Genomic DNA, 25,645 nt, shown 5'->3' with positions numbered 1-25,645 from the left:
TGATAGGTTATGAAAAGGAAGGGTTGTAAAGAGACAGCTTTGAGTTCCGGGGGATGGGGGGGGGGGGGATCAAAACCAAAGCCAAATATGAAAGTAAAAATAAAGTAGATAAACCTCAATTTATTATACCATACCTGTTCACACTGAAACACTTATCAAAATATTCTGTGGATGTATATTAAAAGACCTTGTTAAACTTTGTGAAATATTTCCATTCTATGGAGGTCAGGTGCAAATGAACACCCCATAATTTTATTATACCATATTTCTTCAAACTGAAACATAATTTATCAAAGTATACTTACGCAGATAGATATGAAAAGTCTTTCTTAAAGTTTGTGTCTATTTCCATTCTATGGAAACCAGGCGTAAACGCAGACCTCACAATTTTATTATATCATCCTATTTAAGTTAAAACATACTTATCAAAATATTCTTATGTACATCTATATCAAAAACACTTGTAAACGTTTTTCTTTTTTAATTTTTTTGTGGACCAGGCGCGAACACAGACCCCAATTTTTATGAACCACCGTTCTGCAGGATCAAACATACTCATTCCTGTGTCTCGATACATATTCTATCATTATATGTAATAAGTTTTTTAAAATAGTCAACCATATAGGAGCCTATTCGTGACCAGACACAGACATTCAGCTTTATATTATAGATACACACACACACACACACCTATATGTATGACAACAAATCATTATACAGACAAGTGTCATTAAAAAAGAAGTTGTCTTTTCTGCTTCTCACTTAAAAGAGTATGTAATTTATTGATTTAGTCTAAATATATACCTCCTAATGAAAGCAAAGATCAAAAGTGCTAGAGATAGACCATGATGCACTATAGTTAGAAGATTGCTAGCAGATTAAAGAAAATACTTTAAAACACAAAAGCAACTAATCTTCAATCAAACTTGCCTGGGGAAAAATATATTTCACACAGGGAGGCAGTATTTACATACCAGAAAAATAAAATTATACAAAAAGCCAAAATGCATTACTATAAACAAAAAATTCAGGGATCAAAGATTTGAGGTGCCTCAGAACGAGCAGAAACCAAAAGGGCATATTTCACCATAACATTTATTTTATTTATCTTACTTGCAGTTGAATTATGAACAAAACAGTATAGTGTATATGCATGTTTATAAAATAGTTGGAGAAAAAAACCCCAAAAAACCTTACAAACATATTTGTTAAGTTTTATTTACATAACACTAAACAAAAGGATGTTGCACAACTATTCAAAAGTTTTTAACTTTAAAAGTGCTTTTAAATTTTGAAATTTTCACTATAAAAACCCTTTATCTATTAAATACATCTCAAATGTGTGGGTGTTCATATATCCGCTAAAAAAAATTGTCATCTGCATCATACAAGTATGGATGCGGTATCAGAGATCTCTTGGAGAAAAAATATGGAAAGGGGGGGGGGGGGCGCGTCAATTATTTCCTGTAAAAATGTAATTTTCTTTGAAGGGAAGGTCAGATAAAAACCTTGCTTTCAATGAGGCTTGTAAACTGCGCATGCATTAACCATTATGTTATTCCATTTTAAAAAGCTAAATTTGCAATGTTATAATATGTGTCCTCATGGGTCTATCGATAAAGCGTTCGCTTACTTAACTTGCTATGCTATTGTCCTCTAGATACCTCTCTCCTGTTCCTGTCCATGGGATTTGGTTTCTAGATAGATTTGTGGTTGGTCGTTTTATGACATCAACCCTTTTCAGGTTATTTAATGCCCAATACAAAGATTTTGAAGAAAAGTTTTTGATAGAATATACTTGTTGTTTTCAAGTCAGTTTCTATTTAACCCATAGTTGGGACCCTAACAGGTACTACCACTCCGGGTCAGAGTGGACCTGGGAGCAATGGCAATTAAGGGGTTGCTCCACACTCCCCAAAGCCCGCAACCCGGGGCCTCATATCCAGGACCTAGATAGATTTGTGCCATTCTTGAAATGTCATAACTGGAAGCAACAATATCTAACAATCTCAGATTTGACAACCACTTATATTTGCAATAAAAAGGAGCTTTATATGTTGCATAGCTTGAACTACCAAATTCCTCATGAATGGCATTTGCTGACTAAGCTTTACAAACTGGACTCGTCCCTACTTGGAATACGGGTTTCTAGTGTTCGCTAGAGTTGGGTATCTGTTCTGATTCTCTTCAATTGTGCCATAAGATATATATATAATTATCTGCCGCGACCCTGTTCCCTCCGGAGTATATGATCTGTCTACTCACTATAATGTAACAGTTGCCTACGGATTATTTCAAGGTTCTTGCTCCACCACAACGCTTGAATACCACTATGCTGCAGCTGAATGAACCAACCTTACGACAATATACGTTCACATTAGATCCTCTGCATAATCACATCAGTGTTTGCTTAGATGTACTCGAGATCTCTTTTTGCATTATGTTCTGCATTCCTAAACATGCTGCCTCAAAATTGCATGAATGAACATGTATCACATATTCCCAAGTTTTATGCATTCTGTAATTAGCTAAGTAGCCTCTGTCTATTGCTAACGGCTTTGGCTTAAGAGAAAAACAAAAAATTGGAAGACCTTAAGATGAGAAGTCAGAGTAAGAATTGCTAGAACCTTAGAAGTTAGTAGAGCTTGACCTTACATTTTCAGAGATCGTAACCCATCACACCACAAATTCAAATAAACTCTTCAATGTAGAGTTATCTTTTTTTTTTTTTTTATTCTTGATATATTGGAAGTAACCCAAATCAAGGTATTACAAACTTTCTACTTCAAAGTTAAGTTTTAAAGAGCCTCTTTTTGGCAGATCGATACAATTTGAAAATTGAATGGTTTGTTCTTACATTCAAATATTTTCATAATGGCCACGAATACTTGCCAAGAAAAACAAATTATTCACATCTGCTCACAATATATTCTGCATTGATACATATACAGAACATTGGAGTTTTTGCTTAGATACTTAACTTGCTGATCATTTTTTCAGTTTCAAATTTCAGCATAATTACACTTGCTAGTCATATTGATAAGTCTTAGATGGTAAAACAATACCGCGATGATTATAGCTTGCGTGTATTTCTATGTACAGGATTTACTCATAAACTAATAAATTTTGAAATAGTGAGGATTTAAAATATTGTGATATGCTGCAGCAAAAAGCACATTCAATACCCAAATTGTACACATAGTACATCAATTTTCTTTTAATTATACCTGTTTTTTTAACAATGCATACATCCAAATCTAGTTCTAAGAGGGAGGGGGTGAAGGGCCTTCGACAAACAAGACATATCTGTACACCCAATGGACCATGCACACAGACTGCTTACAGAAAGTATATATACAGTTTGTACCTATAAATCTCTAACAAAATCAGGCACACTGATATATATATATACACACACACACACACACACACACACACACACACACTCTTATTCCATTTACACAAACATAAACACACATAAGAATAGTGGTTAATGGGCAGAAATCACTCACAGTACTCATGCTGGAGTCCCTCAGGGGGTCTATCCTGATTTCCATCAATTATCTCCCAATTCACAAGGATGTGATTTGGGAGATAATTTGTAGACATTTATGCTTATGATACTACCATCTTTGGCAACACTTCAAAAGGCTTAAATAACTAAATTCTCTGATTCTCTCTCCTTTGATCTTGAACACATTGTACAATGGAGAAAAGGTGGCTGGTTAATTTTAATGCATCTAAAACCGAGCTTCTTTCTTTACATCATCACACTGCTCCTCATTTGGCATCAATTAAAATGAATGGCTCGTCTTATGGAGGCTCCATGTTTTGACAAGCTTTTGGGCCTGACCTTTACTCCTAATCTAAAATGGAACACTTACATCAAATCAGTTGGCAAGGTCGCTGGAAAAATAGGATCATTCCATTGCTCCAGTAGATATCTCACTGCTGATGCAATTCTCTACCTGCATAAGAGCAAAGTACACCCTAGGATGGAGTACTGTTGCCACATCTGGACAGGAGCTGCTAAAAGTAGCTTATGCCTTGACAGAGTTCAAAATAAACTTCGTAGACTAGTGTGGGAGGGGGGGATGTCCTTTTCTCTTCCCTGCAACCTCTTTCCCACAGAAAAGATGTTGCAAGCTTGTTTCTGTTTTATTATTTTCATGAGCTCCAATCTATGGTCCCCCACCCTCACCAAACTTTCACGCAAAACACTCGCTTAGCTGAAACCATTATCAATAATTCTCCCCACTTTGTATCTGTCCCTAAACCTAAAATCCATGAACAAAGTTTCTTTCTTAGAACTCCACGCCTGTGGAATTCTTCCGTTTTCCTGCTTTCCAACTACAATATGGTTGTCTTCAAGTCCAACATAAACAAGTTCTTGATGAGCCATCCCCTTAAGTCAACCAACTTACCAAATTTCCACTATGATTTTGTCCCATTGACTACTGTACAGTCATTAACTCTTCTCGAATGGCCTTCAGGCCTTGATAAATAGTGACTCCTTTGTAAAAACAAGTGATCTATATTTAGTTTTATGTGAAAAAGCAACATTTTATGAAAATTCAGAAACCCCCCCAAATTATTTGAAAGAGTAAATAGAGCTTATATGGTGTATAATAATATATAAGTATGATAATATATAAGTATGATAATATATAAGTATGATAATATATAAGTATAAGTATAATAATATAAGTATAATAGGGTGCATTAAATTTAACACCAATTAAGCAAGATTCCTTTGATTTGAATTTAATTTGAGCAATAAATTTTAGACATTTTATGGAATGAAAATTGGAATATGATTTCTAGGTTGGTTGGTTGGTTGGTTGTTTTACGGCATATCAACCCTTTTCAGGTTATTTAATGGAGAATCCAAAGAATTTAAAGAAAATTTTTTTAATAGAATATATTTGTTGCTTTCAAGTCGGTTTCTATTTAACCCAAAGTTGGGATCCTAACAGGTACTACCACTCCGGATTAGAGTGGACCAGGGAGCAATGGCAATTAAAGGGTGGCTCCACACTCCCCAACGCTCGCAAGCTGGGGCCTCACCACTGGATATAGTTTAAGGACCATGATTTCTAGACAAGGTTTGATATCAAATCTTGATTTTAATGTTAAGAGCTAATTGAAGTAGCGCAACCGACTGTTTCTGAATATTAGTGGCTTTGAGAACTGGAGACCACCAAAATATTGGAAGTGACCTACATCCTAATAACTAGTTTCATATTAAAAAGTTCAGAAATCTTAGCTCCGCTCCTGAAAGCTACGAGACATGAGTTAGCGAATTGAGATAAAGACGTGACAGAAGAGGTGGCAAGGAAACTATGAAGAAAGTACTCAACTTTTTTCTACATCTCATAAAATTGCAAAAGAACACTTTCAACAAGATCAAAGGCTGAGTAGAGTAATAAATGCTCAGTAGAGTAATAAATGCTCAGTAGAGTAATAAATGCTCAGTAGAGTAATAAATGCTCAGTAGAGTAATAAATGCTCAGTAGAGTAATAAATGCTCAGTTTCTTTTAAGGATCAGCAAATGGTTAGTCATCATAAAAGACCAAGTTCTCTCAATGGATGATGTGAGTTTTTTTTTTTTTTTTTAATAAAAAACCATATTATGCTATTTTATACCTTTGAAAAGGAGTTCAAACTCAATTCAGATGGAATTGTTGGCCACTTAAGTGCTGAGTGCTGTGAAGTGGTTATTCATGCAATTACTGACTTATTCTACACTTATCAAGTCCTGGGGTGGAGAGGGTGACTGTTGGAAGGGAGCAGGACTGTGCTGTATTACACCTCCGGGAAAACCCAGAAGTGGCTGTCCAAGAACTTCCATAACTTCAGTCCCAACATACCCCTCACACTCACCTCTACAATTTATTTGATTGTAACACAATCGATCATTATGTGTGACGCATAGCTAAAAGACACCAAAAATTGTTAAATCAGTGGAAAAGTTGAAAGCAATGTATGGGGAGAGGGGAGGGTTTCAACATTGGTTTAAATCCTCTGCAATACAAAGATTGCCAGGATCAAGCTAATGTTCAAGCACCTCTCAGAAGACACTGCAACAGCTGCAAAGGCGGATTTTCCGGATGAGCTGTATTCAGTAAAAGAACCGTAAATGTAAAAATGTATACCAATTGTTGGCCAAGAGTTTTTTTTCCATTCCATAACAAAAAGAGCTAAATTTGTCTCAAAGACTATGCATTTAAACACCTGTCCCTCTCAACTTTGATAATTTATCTAAGTGAAAAAGCTTGTATAATAAAAAATTATTTTTTTTATTCTTTATAAAAAATTGTTAAATCAGTGGAAAAGTTGGAAGCAATGTATGAAGGTGGTTTATTTCTTTTAACATTGGATCAGGATTGTTAAGTCCGAGATTTTGGGAGGAGTCAGTAGCTGGAATTGGATTTTTTATCAAAATATTACTGAACATGGGATAGTAAGAGGCAGATATTTTAGAATTCTGAATCTATATCTTGACACTGCAACTTTGATTTAAATACATAAAAAAAATTGTGGCTGCATACAAGCCATTAAAAATGTGGCTGCATACAAGCCATTAAAATGACAAACGAGGCTTTATAACAAGTTGTATAGAAATAACGAAGGGAAAGAAATATTGAAAAGATCAGAATAAGGAAAATACAAAACAAAGGTATTTAAGCATTTTATAGAGTAGAAGGTTATAAACAGGATGCACACACACACTGTAACATTTAACTGTCTAAAATGCTTAAATACCTTTGTTTTTTTCTTAAATTCTTTGATTTTCAACTCAGTTTAAGCATGACCGGGTTTTATACTTCAAATATGTGGTACTTATATGGCTTAGATCTAATTTAAATTTTCTTAAAGTTGAGCAGTAAATGACAGAAGCATGAAAACTAACATTTAATTTGTGAAGGAGACTGTCTTTATATTTAGCAACAATACAGCAGGTTTAGTGGGTAACCTATCAATATTGTATTGTACCATTAGATTTCAAGTTTATGCTAAGAATCCAATTTTAATATTTTTATTCAGGTTCTCCCCATCACAAATAGTTGAGAAGAGTAAACTATAAATATAGAATAACTGTCAAGTATGATTTTATGATTCTAAATGAATGCAAATTAACTTCATGGATAGTCGTTTCAAAAGACATTCTATTGGTCAATTATTTTACATATTCTCAGTTGCCACTAGAATTTTACATTTTTATGAATTTAATTTTAAGTTATTTAAATTTTTTCTGTATCATTTTACTTAAAATAATAGCCAGCTTTAAATATATGGAAAATCCAGCTTCCAAAAAGGGAATCTAGCCTTGAATTTGTCACCAGTAAATATTCAGTACATTTTATACAGATGCATATATAAACACTTAAAAATGTATGCAATTAGAACAGAATTACATTATAAAAAGAAATATTAAAATTAAATGGTATTTAAACTTTATTTTGTCTAAGAATCTGATCTCATGAATAATTAAATTTATGACGTCTTTACATGGCAGAAGCAATATCTGATCATGAATCTTAACCCTATTGTAATTTTAGAACCATATGAAAAGAGTTGGTAAGAATTGCATAGTTATAAAAAATCCTTAGGAAAAACTAATTTGTTAGGAAGGGACACAAAACTTATTCTAAATAGGTACTTACAGTGTGCTTGGTATCCTACTCAAGTGCAAGATCACCTCAGTTATAGAATTTGACCTATAAATTTTGTCAGATTAAGTGTATAATACTTTTGGTTGAAGATAGAAGTATTGCAGCACAAGTCTTGTATATATTTGAACAAACAAGGCTTTTTGTGAATGCCATGTAATTGGCAAATATTGTTTTATGAAGTAGGAAACCCTTAGCTTATTAAGAGATAAACTACTGGCCAATTCTTATAAGTACACATCCTAATGTAAATGTTACTTTTTTTTAAACATCAAAATTAAATAATGATCCATGTCAACCAAACGTGTATAAAGGAAACTGGTGGTCTAAATATACAAGCAATAATTAACAAGGCTCATGATAAAATAGAATAAACAAAATGCTACATAAGATTTTCAAGCTATAAATATATTAAATATGGCACCAACATTAATTGATTACAGTTGTCAATTTCAAATGAATGTGTATATTTTACCGAATTTTACAATGGATACCAATTTTATTCCATTACAAAAAAAATCATGTTTAACAAACTTAATGTGTAAAAAAAATGTAGAGAAATGAAAATAAAATTCACAAAACTCACAGAAATGCCTACAGAAACATAACCTTACCTTGTGACTGCCTCAACTGAAGACAAAAAATTTTGCATTAAAAAGAAAGGAGGCATGATATGAGAAAAAATTTAGCATGATATGAGAAAAAAATTTTTGGCATGTCATTAGAAATTAGGGGCGAAAGTGTTTTGCATTAGAAACCTATCAATATGAAAGATCCTTTCTCCTACATACGATTTAGATGGAATGCAATGGACTATGCAAGAAATTTTCATAGATGTATTTTTTTTTTTTACATATTTAGCATTCTCCAAACTTAAATATTCTACAAATTGAACATTTTTTTTTTTTTTATAAAATAAAGCATTTAGTAATCATTATATCGACAAATTAAAAAATATAGTGTGAAAATTAGCAAAAATATTTTTAGTTTACTACTTTTGTGACCTATTTGTGTAAAATAGAAATTATAAGACTTTAAAGTTGGCATAAATAGATTGTGAGCAAGGCAAAAATTTCACATTACTGACTGACCAAAATTTGCTATTTTGCTCTGAATTCATATTTATGAACTAAAAACAATTAAATATCAAATATTTCAACACAAATAGTTTACAAATGAGTAGGTAAAACAAAAGGAATTATTTGATTAGTTTCTCAAATGTATTTTCTTTAAAAGAATCTATGTCAGTAATAATAATCTACAAAATTGTTGGTACTTTTGCATTTACTGACCTACGGTTTCCAAAGTTTCTTGGGTGTGCTTGATCACTGACGGGAATAACCGGAAGAGGTTGATTGCAAAATATTAATCTACTACAAGAAAATTATAATAAACAGGGAAAACATAGAAATGAAATTACAAATATGTATTTAACCCAAGCCTAACCATAAACTGCACAATTAAACTGGATTTTTTCTTCCAATTTATAAAAAAGTAGCCTTCATAAATTTGTATTAGTTAAAACAGACGCAAACACTTCCCAGTTATTTTTGTCAGCTGCTGTGCAAACCCGAGCAAAGTTTGTAGAAATCGCGGGTCAATAAAGGTAGAAATATCGAATTGTTTAAAACTAAATTTAGAACTCTTAATGTAATAATCTTACTATAAAATTACATTTCATGCAATTATTATTAAGTATAAAACAGTTGAACTGCTTATAATGGATATTACTGAAATTTAAATTACATTGAATAAGATAATTAAAATTTAAGGAATGCCAGAGATTGTTTAAAAATTAATCTATCAATTCTAGCAGGTTTCATCTGGCAAATCAAGCATTTTCCTTTATTAATGAGTATTTAAGAGGAGTGCATGAAAAATTGATGAAACTAAAAATCAAGGAAATCAATATTTTTGGATTTCAATATAATCCATTCACACTTTGGATTCTCCCTTTAGAACACAGAGTACGACTTAATTTTTATTTTCACTCTTCTTCTATTGAAAATATTTTAGTTCACAAAAATATTTTCAGATTAACGCCAATCAGTGATACATTTTTTTATCAATGTATATCCTCTTAAAATCCATACGTTAAAGATTTTTATAATTCCTCGTTTGAATATTTGATGGATTAATAGATATTGCAATTTATTCCATTTTCATCAATTTTTTTTTTTTTTTTTTTTTTTTATTATTTTAAAATCGCTGCATCTAGTACATCAAACTTTCTATTATATTGCTAGGTTCTAATTTATAAATATTTATAGTAATATATGTATATACACACTAGTAGGGCTAAGAAGCATTACTGGTCCCTAATTTCTGTTCAGTAAAGTACAATTTAATGTTGTAATATGAAAGGTCCAAACTTTTTGTTCTAGGTGATGTCCAACCTCATAGGTTGTTTATATATATATATATATATATATATATATATATACACACACACACAAAAACCCATTGAGTTACCTCAACAATTAAAACCCAGAATTTTTAATCCCCCCCCCCCACTGGAGTTCTCAATATAATTGTTGATGAAAAAAAAAAAAAAAAAAAAAAATTATTTTATTACTTATATTTTCACACTTTGAAATTTGGATATTGTAGTTATCAAGTTTAAATCTCAAAATGAGCAACAAGAATGCAACATTTGAGATGAGTTTCGTTAGGTTGCAGATAAGGTAGTAATAACACCAGTTTTTGTAGATATTTGGCCAAACTATGTGCAGAGTAGAAATTGCTGAGATTAGAAATTACACACGTGTTAAATGAATGTGCGGAGGGATTCTAACATGGAATATAATTTACCTGACATGCATCCATCCTTTAGGCCAAAGAGGTTTAACTTCCATTTTAAGAAAGGACTTCAAATATTCTTCAGCAGACTGTGCCCTTAATTTTGACATGCCATAAGATTCCAGTTTCAATTTAACTATATCACAAAGTAGCGATCTGGAGAAATTAAAAAGAGAAACATTTACAACAAAAACCAACACTTAAGAGTGCAATAAAATCAGGCCAAATGTAAAAAAAAAAAAAAAAAAAAAAAAAAACTAAGACTAAAATTTTAGCATTAATTTTTCTTTTTTATAAAATTATATAATACAAGTTTTTTATAGCTGCTCCTCTAGAAGTTTTTGTGTCAGGGTGTCATTTTCCATCTTTACCTAGCTTCTACTTTATAGCTAGTATTAAGATATTTGTGAAATTTCTTAGAAAAAAAAAGTTATGCTACTTTATATTTGCATAATTACAATTAATATTGTTATGTACATTTTTGAGGTCAGAAAGACATTTTGAAAGAAAATATAGTTTAAAAAAGAAAAAAAAAAGTTTATCTTTAAACCATTTTATTTTGCACACACACACACACACACACACACACACACACACACACACACACACACACACACAGCATTACCCGCCCTCCCATTTTTTTTTTTTATTTATGATTTGGAGTAGTATTTTGGCATCGTTACTACTGCTTTAGTAATGAGTATTTTTTTTATTTATTTATTTTTTTAAAATTTAAAATCAATGTTTTTTATTTGTATATGAAGAGAAAAACTTCCAAATAGTTTACAAATAGATAGATGAATGCATTACTCATTAGGTGACAAGATGAGGATTAATCATTTTAATTTTTCAGACTACTATTCATCTTGGTTGTCATTTTCACAACACTTTAGCTAATAATGTAACCTCTGACATTTAGATAAAGGATTTTAAACTCTGGACAACCTAGAATCTTAAACTAAACCTACAGGAGTAATCTTGATTTAATCAGCCATAACCAAATATGGTGATTATCCATTCATTTTTTTTTTTTTTAATGACAACTGTTATAGGGAACAATAACCCTGAAAAAATTGTACAGTTTTCAAAAACATTTTATTCTTCTATTTAGTGAATGCAGACTGCATAGAAAAGTTCTTTTCAAATAGTGGTAAACTGATTTTTTTTTTTCCTGCAGAAGAGTGGAACAGATCATAAATAATCACTGCATGAAAATAACTGAATAACATTTGTGTTGAAGGGATAAAGGGATCATCCCTTATTGCAAAATTAATGTTGCATCTTTTCATGGTAAATGCTGCAATCATAAACTTTACTGAATGGCTCTTTATTTCATGTATACATATAATGCTGATTACTATAAGTGGATACATTTGCTAATATTAATCTGGTGGTTTTAATTCAGGGTCATAAGATTTAGTCCAGTGTCATCTCGACCTTGCCACGTAGACATATCAGTTGGAGGAAAAAAAATACAGTTGTATCGGAGATGACAACATGTACAGAGAATGACTGCAAAATTGACAATAATTAAAGAACGATCCCTAGCCCCAAAAGGTTGTAACCAGAAATAAAACCATGCCAATCATGTTTAAAATGAAAATGATATATAGTTTATATTTGTTAGACTAAGATCTAGAGTGTAAATATTTTAGATCTCAGAGTCAGAATTTAGATTACTATAGATTTTATAAAAATACTTGCCGTTTTTATTTTTTGTAATAGCGATCAACCATGCTGTATCTTAGTCAAATGCCACGAATAAGAGACAAATTAAGATGTTGACATTTAATCAACTAGATTTAGTATTTAATAGTTAAAAATCAATCAATGTGGAAGTTAAAGTAACTTGAGTATTTCTTCAGATTAGACACAAGAACAAGTGTTGGTGTGATAAAAGTGTTTCTGTGGAACTGGATTCGGATGTGGTGCACAGTTTTTCAGTCCATCAAATTAAAATGAGTATTGATATACCAAGAAAATTAAAAACTAAAGAGAAAATACAACAAATGCAATGTTACAAGTCACATGAACAATTGAGACATTTTCAACCTATCACACAACGTGCTGACATTTATACGCCACAATATTGAGACAACATTTAATACACCCTTTCACCATTAAAAATAAAATTGTTTTTCAATGGAAAGTATTGCAGAGAAGTAAATGTTCTATTTTGATCAAGAAAACATAAGATAACCCACTTTCATGACCAGCCTCCATCACTTAAAAAAAAAAAAAAAAAAAATGTATTTTGTTTTAAATACAATCACATGTTTCACAGGATTACAAAGAGGAAAAACTAATCAACCAATTTTCACAATTTGCTAGAACGGTAATAGACCTATCAAATTTTGATGCATTTCCAAATAATAGTTTTTATACATAATTTTTTTTTAAAGCAACTCTCTAGAAAAAAAAAAAAAAAAAAAAAAAAATAGTTTGCAATTTTAAAAGTAAGAAATATTTCAAAGACAAATTCCACTGTGAAGAGGCTGAAAACAAAAAAATCTGTGTGCATTAATCATGGTTTAGTGTCCAAACAAAAAAAAGGTAATACAAGTTCCAAAAAAAAAGTGGAATCTATAAATATCCATTTTCACATTGCTGTGGAAGGAAAGCATTTGTAAATTAGAAATTGATCGTAGTATTTAAATTGTTTAATTTCATAATTTACATTTTTACTATGGAGCCTCGCCCTCTGAGAACCATTGTTTATTATTGTGCTATGAAGCTAGATTTTTTTTTTACAGCAAAAACTAGTTAAAATATTTCAAAACTACTTGTATATGTTAACTGCATAATTAAGCAAATCTGCAGAATATGTAAGCAATGTGAGGGAGATAATCACATTTATGAAACAATCATGAAAAGCGAATTTGGGGTGCTGAAAACGTGCACAACTGATTTTTCAATATTTTCTAATATTTACTTAAAAAACAAAAAAAATCTGTACTATTTTAATATGAAGTATTTGAGTCAGTATTGAGAAATGTTTTCAGCATACCAAGTTAAAAAAAACCTCTGCAACTTTTTCCACAGTAAAAGCAAAAGGCTTTAAAAGAATTAAAAAAAAATTTGTTAAACTGAATTGATTTTAAATGATAATCTAACAAATTGTATGTTTTCAGCATCCCAAAATTCTCATTACATGGTTATCTCCCCTGCATTTATGTCGTCTGCAAAACGTGCTCATAATTATTGGATGAGCCTAGTTACTAGATTAGACAAAAATCAAATAGTTTTTTGTAATTTTCTTAGCAAAATAAAGATAAAAAAGTTACCTTATTTTATCATTCCACTCAAATGTTTTCTTTATTATTAGACATTTTTTCTCATTTTTGTCTCCCTCAGTAGATTTATCCTCATCACTTTCTGATGATCCCTCTTCCTTCATCTCAGTATTATCAGCGTTTCTGAACAATCAAAATAAAAAAGCATGGAAAAAGAAAACATTGATAAAAAAAATGACAAATTGCTTATATCAAGTGTGCATAGGATGAAAAATAAAAGAAAGATAGAAACAGCCCAACTTAAAAAAAAAAAAAAAAAGTTTGTTTTTTTTTAATGGGAGAAAATGATTTGGTTTTATTCCAAATCAATCAAACGCCATTGTTCATTAAAACATTTTTTTAAGGGGAAGGGTAAAAAAAATGTAACCGAATTTTGAGTTAAATAGTTGGCTTTATTAAAGAAATGGATACAATTAAGTAAATGAAAAGCCTCAGAGTATTTTTTTTAAGTGGTAAATATGTTTTTATAACGCTTTTTGAATGTTTAATAATAATTAAAAAAAAAAATGATTCTGTGTGAACAAGAGCAACATGTCCCAAATGTTGTACGAAACAAAACACCATTTTAGAAAATTTCATGATCAACACTTACGGATTAGGGTTTCCCAGAGAAGTCCCATGGTATTCATTCTTATACTTCTCAAGTTGTGCAGGCATCTCTTCGTTAATGGCTACAAGCAGAACATATTAAGATTTCTATGTAATATAAATTCCTTCAAGGTAATCACGCTTAATCCATTTGCAAATGCATACTTTCTCCGTTCCCTTCATATTCCTCTCAGCGCATTATGTGATTATCTTAAAAATATTTCACATAGGAAAATTAAAATATGTAAATTATTTATTTTCTGCTTGTCAAAACTGATGCACTTTAACAGCCAACTAGTTTTTTTTTTTGTTGTTTTTTTTTTTAATGTAAAAGTTTGCATTTAGCTATGTTGGTGCTGTGTAAGTAATAGAGTTGGGGGATGAAGGTTAGTCGAGAGAAAAATATAGAGGAAAGTTAAGAGATAGAAAAAAGATATCTTATATTGAGTTGACAACTAAGTTCCTGGATTTTTTTTTTTTGGAATCGACCATTTTCCAATTTTGGAAGTTAAAAAATATTTAAAATTTTTAAAAATTCTATTTTAAGATTTTCTAATTAGAAAAAAAAAAAAAAAAAAAAAAAAAAAAAACTTGTTTAACATTTTGATTTTATTTTTATCAATGACATTGAAAATCTTGTTGAATGTTGGAAGTGGCAAACAAGACAAAATACACTATCGATTGGTTTTGTTTTTTAATTAAATCTTAAATTCCCCCGCTCTCTCCATCCTCAAGAAACAATGAGAATTTACTTGCCAACCCCAATATACACTATGTCTGAATAAGATGTATACATGTAACAGCTATGACTTGTTAAATTTCCATTTACTTATTAAACTTAGATACTTTGGAATGATTTATCCAACTTCACTTTGAAAAAATAGATTTATCTACAAAGTGCTAGAAATGTTAAAGGAGAGAATTACAGATCTACGCAACTTGAATTGGATACGTTTAAAAACAAATCAAAGAGTCTAAAATGCTAATGTTTCTTTACAGCCTCCAGAGAAATTCACTAACCCATTTTCTTCAATAAGCCCTTAAAAAATCTGCTTCAGTCAAGAGAAGTAACTATTATTAATACTTAATGTACATGAAGAAACGCTTGGAGAGTTCCACAAGCAGAAAAGAGCAATAAAAATGTATGACATGATTAAAGTGGCAGATCTGCTCGAGACTTCTCAAACTTTGTAATTTTGATGTCCAGTGATACTTTAGCTTACACTTTTTTTCTAGAAGATAAATGAAACTGCCACCTTTATTTCAAACCATTAAGACCCAAGAAGAATAAAAAATTTAATCAGTTATTTGCTGTTAAACTACGTAGACAATTGAAACAAAAAATAAAAAATAAATAACATGTTTACCTGCCTCTGACATTGATAAAGTTAGATACAAAGTTTAGTGAAGAAAGTGTTAAGAAAAATCTGGGCTTATTGAAGTTAGAGGATGGCAATACTAGGGTTCAAAAAGGTAAATTCAGGTCCTGGTTGAAAACTAACCAATAGTGGCCTAAAATTCAAATGTTTCTCACCCACTGGATGGTTTTTATTACCTAATTAGTGCTCGACAGATTCTCAAAATGGGCAGAAATATTAAAATGTAAGAGACGAATCATAGAATTAACCTATATTAAGTGTTTGCCCAGATTCATTGACTATTTCATTGGATAAAATTATTCATATTAAGTGAATTCTAAATATTCTGATAAATTTTGTAGTGAAGCATGTACCATGTGAGCAGCAACAGTGAGACAAAGGTTCCTGGATATGTTTAAAAGAGCGCTTAGGAGAATGAAAAATACATTAACTGAAAAAGATAACCCAAGAGTTTTGCAGGTATATAAGATGACTACAAACAAAATGTTCCACGACATCAGTTGAAATAATATTTGCAAGGACAAGTTTGATAGATTATTACTAGCCTACATAAAATCAGGATGTCAAAGAATGGTAAAGGAACACTCAAAATTAGAGAAAAGGTTTCAGGTGTCAGAAATAATGGGAAAACCATGGTCCGTTTGGTAAAGGGATGCAAGATTATCCACAAAAGACATGAACTAAAATGAAGAAATGATATTCAGACAATGAACTGATGATGCTGTGATGGACACATCTGAGATACCAATCATGCAAACAGGGTCTAACCAATGAATATCTAAAAGGAAATCCAAGATGACAGGCTTAATCATAATTGATGCCTCCGTTCAGTCTCGAAAGACAAAGGATACCCTCTGTAGGGGCAGTAGTGCATGTAATTGTAAGGCAAGGGTAACGCAATTCCCAACCACACCTCTCTTGAATCGACACCGCTTGAGTCTAGTGGCAAGGACAAGTCCAGGACGACTGGAAACAATGCCAAGATAAGCGGAGAGCATATACAGCACCTAGAAGTCCCAAATGGTTACCCATTTAGTACTGACCAGCTTCAATGTTGCTTAACTTCGGTGATCTGATGGGAACCGGTATGTCAACGTGATCATGCCGTATCGTAATCATAAACCTTAAAGCAAAGAAGTTTTTAACACAATTTGAAGGTTAATACTTTATAAATACACATTTTTTCTTAGTGGAACCACCTGTTAGGCCTGGCATATATTGAGTTATATGTTAACTCAATCTGTCCGACATGTTCGTTCAAATAAGACTATACAAGAGAAATGTGGCTGTGACTACTCCCAGGAATCAAGATAATTTTGAAGGAATTTGTGCTTGTTTTGAAAATAAATTAGAAATTTTTTCAAAGAATTATTGGAGTCTAGAAATAAGCCTCTTTGGCTGGTTTCTGGACTCCAATAATTCTTATTTTAAAAAATTTCAGACATCCACAAAGATGTAGATAACTACCACAAAAATGGCAACCTTAGCTTGAAAATAAACTGCTCTAAAGAACTGACCAACCTTATCCAATTATTGAAAGACAAATAAACATACTTCAAGCCACATACACTCAACTGCATATGCCATATTAAATTTATATACATTGTTATTCATAGAAAAGCCTGGTTTACATTTAATAATCCTTTTCTACAAATCATTATAAGAATGTGTTAAATGAAATTCATATGAAGATTCGTTCTTATAAATTCATTTTTTTTTTTTTTAATATAAAATCTTTCTTTTAAACTATATTCAATTGTGTATTTGGTTTTGATACTAATTTTAATTTCAATTTAGATGGACAAAATTTCACTTTTTATTCAAAAGAGTTATTTCTTTAAATTGTCTACACGTTTTTTTTTTCAATCGTCAAAATCAAGTTAGGACAAGAGGGGAATGCAAGAAGAGGTTGACAACACCAAATTGAAAGGGCTGAGTGACTAAAATTGGTCATTTGATTCTTTGTTAAAGAGAGGGAGGAGGGGGGGGGAAGAAAAAGGAAACACCTTTCAGTATCATTCCAAATAAATTTATAAATGATTATTGAAGGTTTCAATTGCAAATAACTGTCAAAGAATTTGGTAGGTTTCATTTATGTTAAAGTTAATCTCAAATTAATTTGAGTCCAACACTGAAAAATTGATTAATTTCTACAATGCAATTGTGACATGATTGTAGTGAACGCATGTGTGGGTAAATTCAAACAGATTCAAGTTTTACATCTAAGAGGGCATCCTAATTTTTAGAAACAGCATCAGTTGATTTGAACACAAAAAAATCAGTTCCTAATTTTATTCTGAAGTCATTTCTCAAAATATTGAATATCAAATATATTAAAAATCATTAGTATGTAAACTCGATTAAGAATTGTCGAAATATCTATTACGTAAAATAAAATACGTGCTTGTTCTATATTTGCATGTACATGATTCAATCAACAATTAATTTACTGATCATTACAAATTTAAACACAGTTGCTAGGCATTTAGTATGTTTTACAATTCCAAATATTGCATCACAAATTAATGGCTTAACACAGCATGGATGCGGAAGAAACAAATTTAAAATCAATAAAATTAAACTATTTTTAATGGAATGACAAACAACTTTACAATTCATCTGGAATGAAGATTAAAAAAAAAAATGAAAGTTCAAAGAAGTCATATGACAGTACCAGTCACTCAGTCCTTACAAAACTAAAAAGATAAAAAAATCAACTAAAGTACTTACCATCTCTAAGTCTTTGAGTCGGTTCTTTCAACTTGTCATCCTGCTGAGTTAGTATCAATTTCTTAGCCCGTTTCAATAAGGTGTCTTTACTGCAGGGAAGGAATGCTGCCAGATGGGCATATATACACGATCTCTGGGAACTGTTTAAAAGACGTGATTCGGTTTCAATTCTGCATAAAAAAAAAAAAATTAAAAAAAAAAAGAACCTTTAGAAACAGTCGATAATTTCATAATTTCAAAACAGACTAAAACTTTCTACAGTAGTTATGATAAATAAAGGTACACACCTCTGCTTGATTATATAGTTTTAATTCCTGTAATATGTTTTTTCAACAATTCTAAAATGCTAATGAATGTTTCATAAGTATCACTAGCACATTAAAGTCTTTGTCAAATCATCTTCTGGTGACAAAACTAATCTATAAAAATCGAGATAAATGCTTATGCCTTTACGTAAAAAAATAAAATCTTTCAATTTTTTTTTCCAAGATTTAACCTGACAATGGTTTTAATTATTTTGTGTAATTGTACTTAACTCAAGAGTATCCTTACTTTCATTATATATCATGAAAAAAATACATACTGTTTACCTACATTATATTTTCCAGGACCTGATGGTTTGCGTATTACTCTGAAGACTTATTTTTATTCATCATCAAGTTATTAGTAATATATTAATTTTAAATCTGATGTTAATAAGCAGAGGAAAAAAGTTGTAGAACTTTTGTGGCAACAGGAAGGTCATCCTTTGTTTAATCCATCTAATAGTAAAGATGGACTACATCCTGTGTTGCCGCAAGATGATATTAAAATGGGTGATCATTAAATGAAGGAAATCTACTTACTCTAAAAGCATTTTGTTGACATCAGTTGTGAAAAATTTGCACTTTCCCTCTACGCTGTGTTTGGCAGCCTTAAAAATAACAAAAATTAAAGTTTGAAGAGAGAGAGAGAAAAAAAAAAAAAAAAAAAAAAAAAAAACTATTTCAGATTCTTTGTTTCTTAAAACAAAAATTGAAAAGTTGATGTTACATTAAAAAAGAATAGTGAAATAATTTCATTTATTCTGACAGATAAAATGGTTCAACATAAACTTGTCTAAATAAAATAAAATATAAACATAATATAAATAAATATATATATAACACAGGTGTGAATGTTATTACAGAGAGAGACACACACACTAAAACACACGTTTAAGAATAAGAAATAAAATAAGTCTTTATCTCTAAAACTTAACACTAATTTTTATCATTTCCTGATACTTTCCTTCACCTTTTACTTTGTTTTACATCTACTAACCCAACCACTTATCCATCCTTTCAACATGACCATACCATCAAAGTCTACTGTTCTGCACACATCTCCCTATACTGTTGAGTAATAATCCCTCTAAGCTTACTAGATCTAAGCACATCTTAAAGATTCACATTACACATGCCGTTAACCATTGCACTTCATACACATGTTAAAGAGACCAAGGAAGAGAGAAGCCTAGTCTTAAATGTGCTGATGTCAAAGATTTTTTCATTTTAAACGCTGCCCCCTCCCATTGAACATGATCAAGGATGTACAAGTAGTGAAATCGAAGAGAGTTGAAGGAACGGTGCACATTCTAGTAGATAGGCACATTCTCCAGTTAAAAGGTCTCATACCCACTCTCAACCTGTAGTAGCACTTGATCGAAACTGATAATCTGTTGGCTCATAATGGCTAAATTTCGTCAACTTGCACCATCTGCTAAGTGCATTAAATAATTTTCCAAACGTTTTTTGTACTGGCATTTAAAATTGTCATAGACTCTTTAAAATTCAGTATGTTATTGCTATACATCTTATTAGATGACTGATTTCAGGTTCAAAGGAACAGCTACAGCAGGAATTGGAATACACGCTAAAGTCTGTCACAGCTGGTGAATGTAAAAAAATGCAGCCTGGATGTGAGGACACTTTAGAAAAATGATATGCAATAAACTTTAGAAAAATGATATGCAATAAACTTTAGAAAAATGATATGCAATAAAATTTAGAAAAATGATATGCAATAAAATTTAGAAAAATGATATGCAATAAACTTTAGAAAAATGATATGCAATAAAATTTAGAAAAATGATATGCAATAAAATTTAGAAAAATGATATGCAATAAAATTTAGAAAAATGATATGCAATAAAATTTAGAAAAATGATATGCAATAAAATTTAGAAAAATGATATGCAATAAAATTTAGAAAAATGATATGCAATAAAATTTAGAAAAATGATATGCAATAAAATTTAGAAAAATGATATGCAATAAAATTTAGAAAAATGATATGCAATAAAATTTAGAAAAATGATATGCAATAAACTTTAGAAAAATGATATGCAATAAACTTTAGAAAAATGATATGCAATAAACTTTAGAAAAATGATATGCAATAAAATTTTGTATTAAACTTGGAAAAAATTCCACAGAAACATGGAATGCTTCTGACTGCTTTTGGATCATCTTGCACAAATCAAGTTTCTGTATTTGAGTGTCATAAATTCAAGGAAGGCAGGGAGTCAGAGATGAGAGGTGTGGGAGGAGTAAGGAAGCTGATTGGCCAAAAAAAATAATTTTTTTTTTTACAATAAATAGACAATGAGTGCAGTTTGATGTCAGTGTGAGAACTGTAGACAATCATTTGCGAGGTACTGAAGATGTAGAAGATTTACACAAAATCTGTCCCAAGGGTGATCCATCATTATCACAGACTATTTGACCAAGATGGACATCAAGATAGTTCCTCACCCTCCATATTGTCCAGACCTTGCTCCCTATAAGTTTTTGGTTATTTCCTACGCTTAAGGAAAACCTTAGAGTCTCGTTATGAGACAATTGAGGAAATGAAAGAGGCTGTGACGAGGGTCATGACACACTCACACAAGAGGACTTCCAGAAGTTGTTGGAACGATAAAACAAGTGCATTGCAGCTGGAGGAGGTAACTTTGAAGAAGACTAGAGTTTCATGTGTGTGTAATATCAATAAAAAGTGTCCATATGAAAAAGTCTGGAAACTTATTGAAGGCACCTCGTACATAACAAAAATATTTCCTACTTCCTAACTTCTGGCGTAATGCTACCAGAAGCGGTGACAAGGCAAATCATTTCCTTCATTCGTTTCTCAGCATTTCTATTGTGAAGGGATTTAATGAAATAAAATATAAGACATTGAAAAATATGGTAGAACCCTGGGGATATGGCATTAAAAATTAGTAACAAAATACAGTACACTATATGATACACATATATAATCAAATAACATTATAAATAACACCATAAGACGGGGCAAATACCGTAACAAGGGGTCAGAAAAACATTGTATTCCACATCTTAACCTACGCCCCCCCCACCGTATTCCAGAGTTCTACTCTATACAATAAAAATTCAAATTATACAGATAAAAATAACAACTCTTTATTTGCACTTTTAATAACAATTTAAAAAATAAGTTTTTATTTTATTTAAAATTTTGTAAGAAATGTTTATGAAATTATAAAATGTTTTGTTTTTACATTTTTTTTTTTTTTTAATTTATGCTTATGAAAGTATAAAAGTGAAATTATTGAAATCCAAAGAACAAGCCACGTGTGCATGGTCCCCCTCTGGTGTTGCATGCGAGATGTCACCACAAAAAATAGTGAAGAAATGATGAATGCGAGAAGTGTGAAGGGCCAACGTTACCTTAAAATTTTCGCCAAGTTTCAAAAAAATGTAATGGATGGGGCAAAAAGTGTCATTTTTGCAATTTTGGGACATTTGTGGCCCCTTTTGAGCTCCTGGGAATGCCGAATCCCAGCAAAAATGGACAAACGGTGTGGTTTCACGCCTTAAGACATGTATATTTGAATTCAGCACCATGGAAAACCACTATATAGATATACATATCAAGTTTTTGAGTAATATGGAAAAAAAAAAAAAAAAAAAAAGCTCCAAAAAGGCACGATTTTTAGCCCTAGAAGTCCCAAAGGGATGCGAACCAGAATTTTTCCAGGGTCACCCATACTGAATTTATATTAAGAACAATGGCCTCCACATTTTGGCCAAGTTTCAGAAAAATCTAATGGATGGATCAAACGCTATGGGGCAAAAGTGCCATTTTTGGCCATTTTGGAACATTTTTTACCTTTTGAGCTCCTGGGGACAACGAGAATTTTCGCAAATTATTTTTTAATGTGCACATCTATTTAACGAAAGACAATTTGTGGCAAAATTTTAGGAAAAACTAATGGACGGTTATCTGGTAATCATCCGGAATAACGGATGCCACTGAAAACATAGGTCCTTCTCTAATAAATCGGGGGACCAATAAAATTGAAATCCAAAGAACAAATAAAATTACTGAAATCTAAAACATGAATTTATTGAAATCTAGATAAAATTTCAAACATCATAAAGAAAAAAATGTATTCAATACATAATATTCCTAGAATAGTTTTAAAAGATTTAAAATGTTTTCAATAATTCTTTAAAAATAAAGCTAATTTCAATAATTTTCAATTAAAATAAACAGAAAAAAGTTTTCAATGATTAAATAATAAAGAATGATTAGAAAAACATTAAAAAAAAAAAAAAAAAGGACATGCACAAGAGAGATATAGGTATGAGAAAAAAGTGAAGGAACTGATTTGCCTTGTTACCACTTTCGGTATCAATTACACTCAGAAGTTAGGAAGTATGTTAGTTGTCTATAACCAACAGGGGTGTAAAAATTATAAGTTTGACAAAAGATTTTTCATGATTATTTAAATTCAAAAGTATAAAAAAAATGTTCAAGCTAAGAAATGTTCAATTTAGCAAATTTGATATTCAAAACAAAGGAATGCAAAGGTAAAAAATAAAATAAAAATGCTATAGTTTAGCAGTCACAGAACTATTTTCTCTGGTGAATCAATGCCCCCCCCCCCTGAGTTCTTCGCCCACAGGCCGACCTATCAGCTAACAGGGCACATTGATTCACCTGCTCCCTAAAAGTCTTAAGGGAACGTCAGCAGTCAGATCCGGATCGCCAGCATAGCAACATCTATCCTCTTTCATCTGTCCAGACATCCCGCTATAGCATTGACGGTCTATTTGAGACAACTGCTATCCAGCCGGGGACGACACGGTACTGACCGACCTTAAAAGAACTTTCTTTGCCTTCTTCCCTTTTAGCAGCCTGACCTGCCAGTTTCTGCTACAAATAAAATACTCTTCATTGTTATTGTTTAAAAAGGAAGTTTGTGCTTCTTCTGTGCCTTGTTCTTTGCTATAATTTATTAGGAAGCTAAAACAATCCACCTCTTCCTATAGTTTTCTACATACGTTTTTCTGATCATAAAAAATTTGGTCCAAACTGGACAAGTTGTAACAGATGACAGCAAGAAAATACATTATTTTTAAAAACAGCTATTAAAAATTAATGTGCTTGAGCAGTTTGTGCTATTTTTTTTTTAGATAGAAAAAAAAAAAAGTTAAATTCAATTTTTTGTTTATTAAATTGTTAGGATAAAGTACAGAATAGTTAACGCACCCTAATCCCTTATTAATGCATTTATGTTTATTTTAGCACAGTCTGCAAACTGTACAATTAGAATTTCACTTATTGCAAAAATAAAATAAAAGAAAATCGCACACAATCAACCATATGTTTTAAATATCGCTGTACAATGACATTGCTTTTCTTATAAAAACAAACTTGAGTTTGTAAGCAATATTTTTTTTTTTATTGAAATCCTTTTGAAATAAGTAATTTATATATTTATTTTTGAACTATTATTCTCATCTCCATAATTGTTTCACATTTTGGCCAACTATTCCTCTGGCCTTCGTCAGGTGGTAAACCATGATGGGATAGGAATGCTGAGTCTTAACTGCATTCTCAGTAATTAGTGGTGAGACAACAACAACTATGGAAGGCAGTAATTACTGAGGATGCAGTTAAGAAATTCAGCATCCCTATCCTAGTATAGTCTGCAAACAAATATTTTTTTTATGCATCATACACAAGATACAGCATCGCCACGTATCTTCAGAGCTCTATAAAAATTCTAGCACAAAATACACCCAACTCTGTATAGCAATCAAAAGAAAACAAATCATCTCATCCGACTAAATGTCAATTACATTCCCCCCAGCTCAAAGAGGACAAATATCAAATTGCAGGAAAAGAAATTGAATAATACAAATATTGAATACAAATATACAAACCAATTTAAAAAAAAAATGAACGATTCAATTTTTACACATGACAAGATTTAACATTTGTCACTGAAAGAATCAAAGAAAACATTATAAACAGAGACTGAACCAAGACGTGTGTGTGTGTGTGTGTGTGTGTGTGTGTGTGTGTGTATACACACACTGACATTTTCAACAAATGTACCATCATGCTTTTTGTGAGAAAAATAAAACCCCAGCAACCATGTACTTCCTATACAAAACTAATATCAAGAAATGGTGTGAATATGATCTAAGTCAGAGGTCGGCAACCTACGGCACACTTGGCATACCAAGCAGTTTCCGATGGCATGCAAACACTAAATATTATCTTTTATGGTAAAGAGAAATTAATAATGGATCATTTAATAAATGCACAAAAAATATTTTTGTATTTTTCAATTTTTCTAAAAAATATTTTCCTCGTGGTTTGTTATGTTATTATAAATTGTTTTTTTTATAATTAATTTACGAAAATATAGTTCAATTGAATTTATAAAATTTTTTTATAATTAATTTACGAAAATATAGTTCAATTGAATTTATAAAACTCACTAAGTCTGTCAGTCTATCTCCATATTTTTAAACTATCTCCAAGGAAACTAAGTCGCAGAGCGGTCCTAGGGGCCTCAAATGATTGGATTTTTTATGGACCTTTTATGGGTTTTTAGCCGTTTAAAATAGTTTTTCAAGGGTCAGAAAGAAGTCAAAATCGAAAAATAAAAATAAAAATCGTTATAGATTTTGTATATTCATTTTAATTTATTTTTAATCAGTTCATATGCATGTCACGGTAGTGGTAACGTCACCAGCTTTGAATGCTAGTTTTGTTTTTGGCTTGGATTCTGGCTAATGGCATGCTAATATTTATTTTTTTTAATTTTGCAATCACGACTATAATAATATATACAAAATCTGAAAAAATTAAAATATCATATTTAAGCGTATTTTGTGAGCGCTC

The 25,645-nt window shown here is 31.1% G+C and overlaps 1 protein-coding gene across 3 annotated transcripts in view; it reads right to left on the bottom strand.

Moving 5' to 3' along the window:
• LOC145268186 (uncharacterized) overlaps window positions 1-25,645 on the bottom strand; it is an 86,561-nt gene that overhangs the window by 11,108 nt on the left and 49,808 nt on the right. For 2 of the 3 annotated variants that reach the window (XM_080123417.1, XM_080123418.1), the window contains exons 8-12: window positions 19,309-19,376; window positions 18,464-18,633; window positions 14,359-14,437; window positions 13,758-13,889; window positions 10,486-10,629 (exon numbers count right to left, since the gene is read on the bottom strand). In XM_080123417.1, the coding sequence (XP_079979543.1) occupies window positions 10,486-10,629; window positions 13,758-13,889; window positions 14,359-14,437; window positions 18,464-18,633; window positions 19,309-19,376 (593 nt within the window). The remainder of the gene's footprint in view (window positions 1-10,485; window positions 10,630-13,757; window positions 13,890-14,358; window positions 14,438-18,463; window positions 18,634-19,308; window positions 19,377-25,645) is intronic. The other variant, XM_080123419.1, reaches the window with a different exon arrangement.

Source organism: Euprymna scolopes, chromosome 43 (genome assembly GCF_053919585.1).
Source record: "Euprymna scolopes isolate OS-2025 chromosome 43, ASM5391958v1, whole genome shotgun sequence".
In the NCBI taxonomy this organism is placed as follows: Eukaryota; Metazoa; Mollusca; class Cephalopoda; order Sepiida; family Sepiolidae; genus Euprymna; species Euprymna scolopes.
Note: the sequence above shows the minus strand (reverse complement) of the source record. Positions and strands in the feature narration are given on the sequence as shown.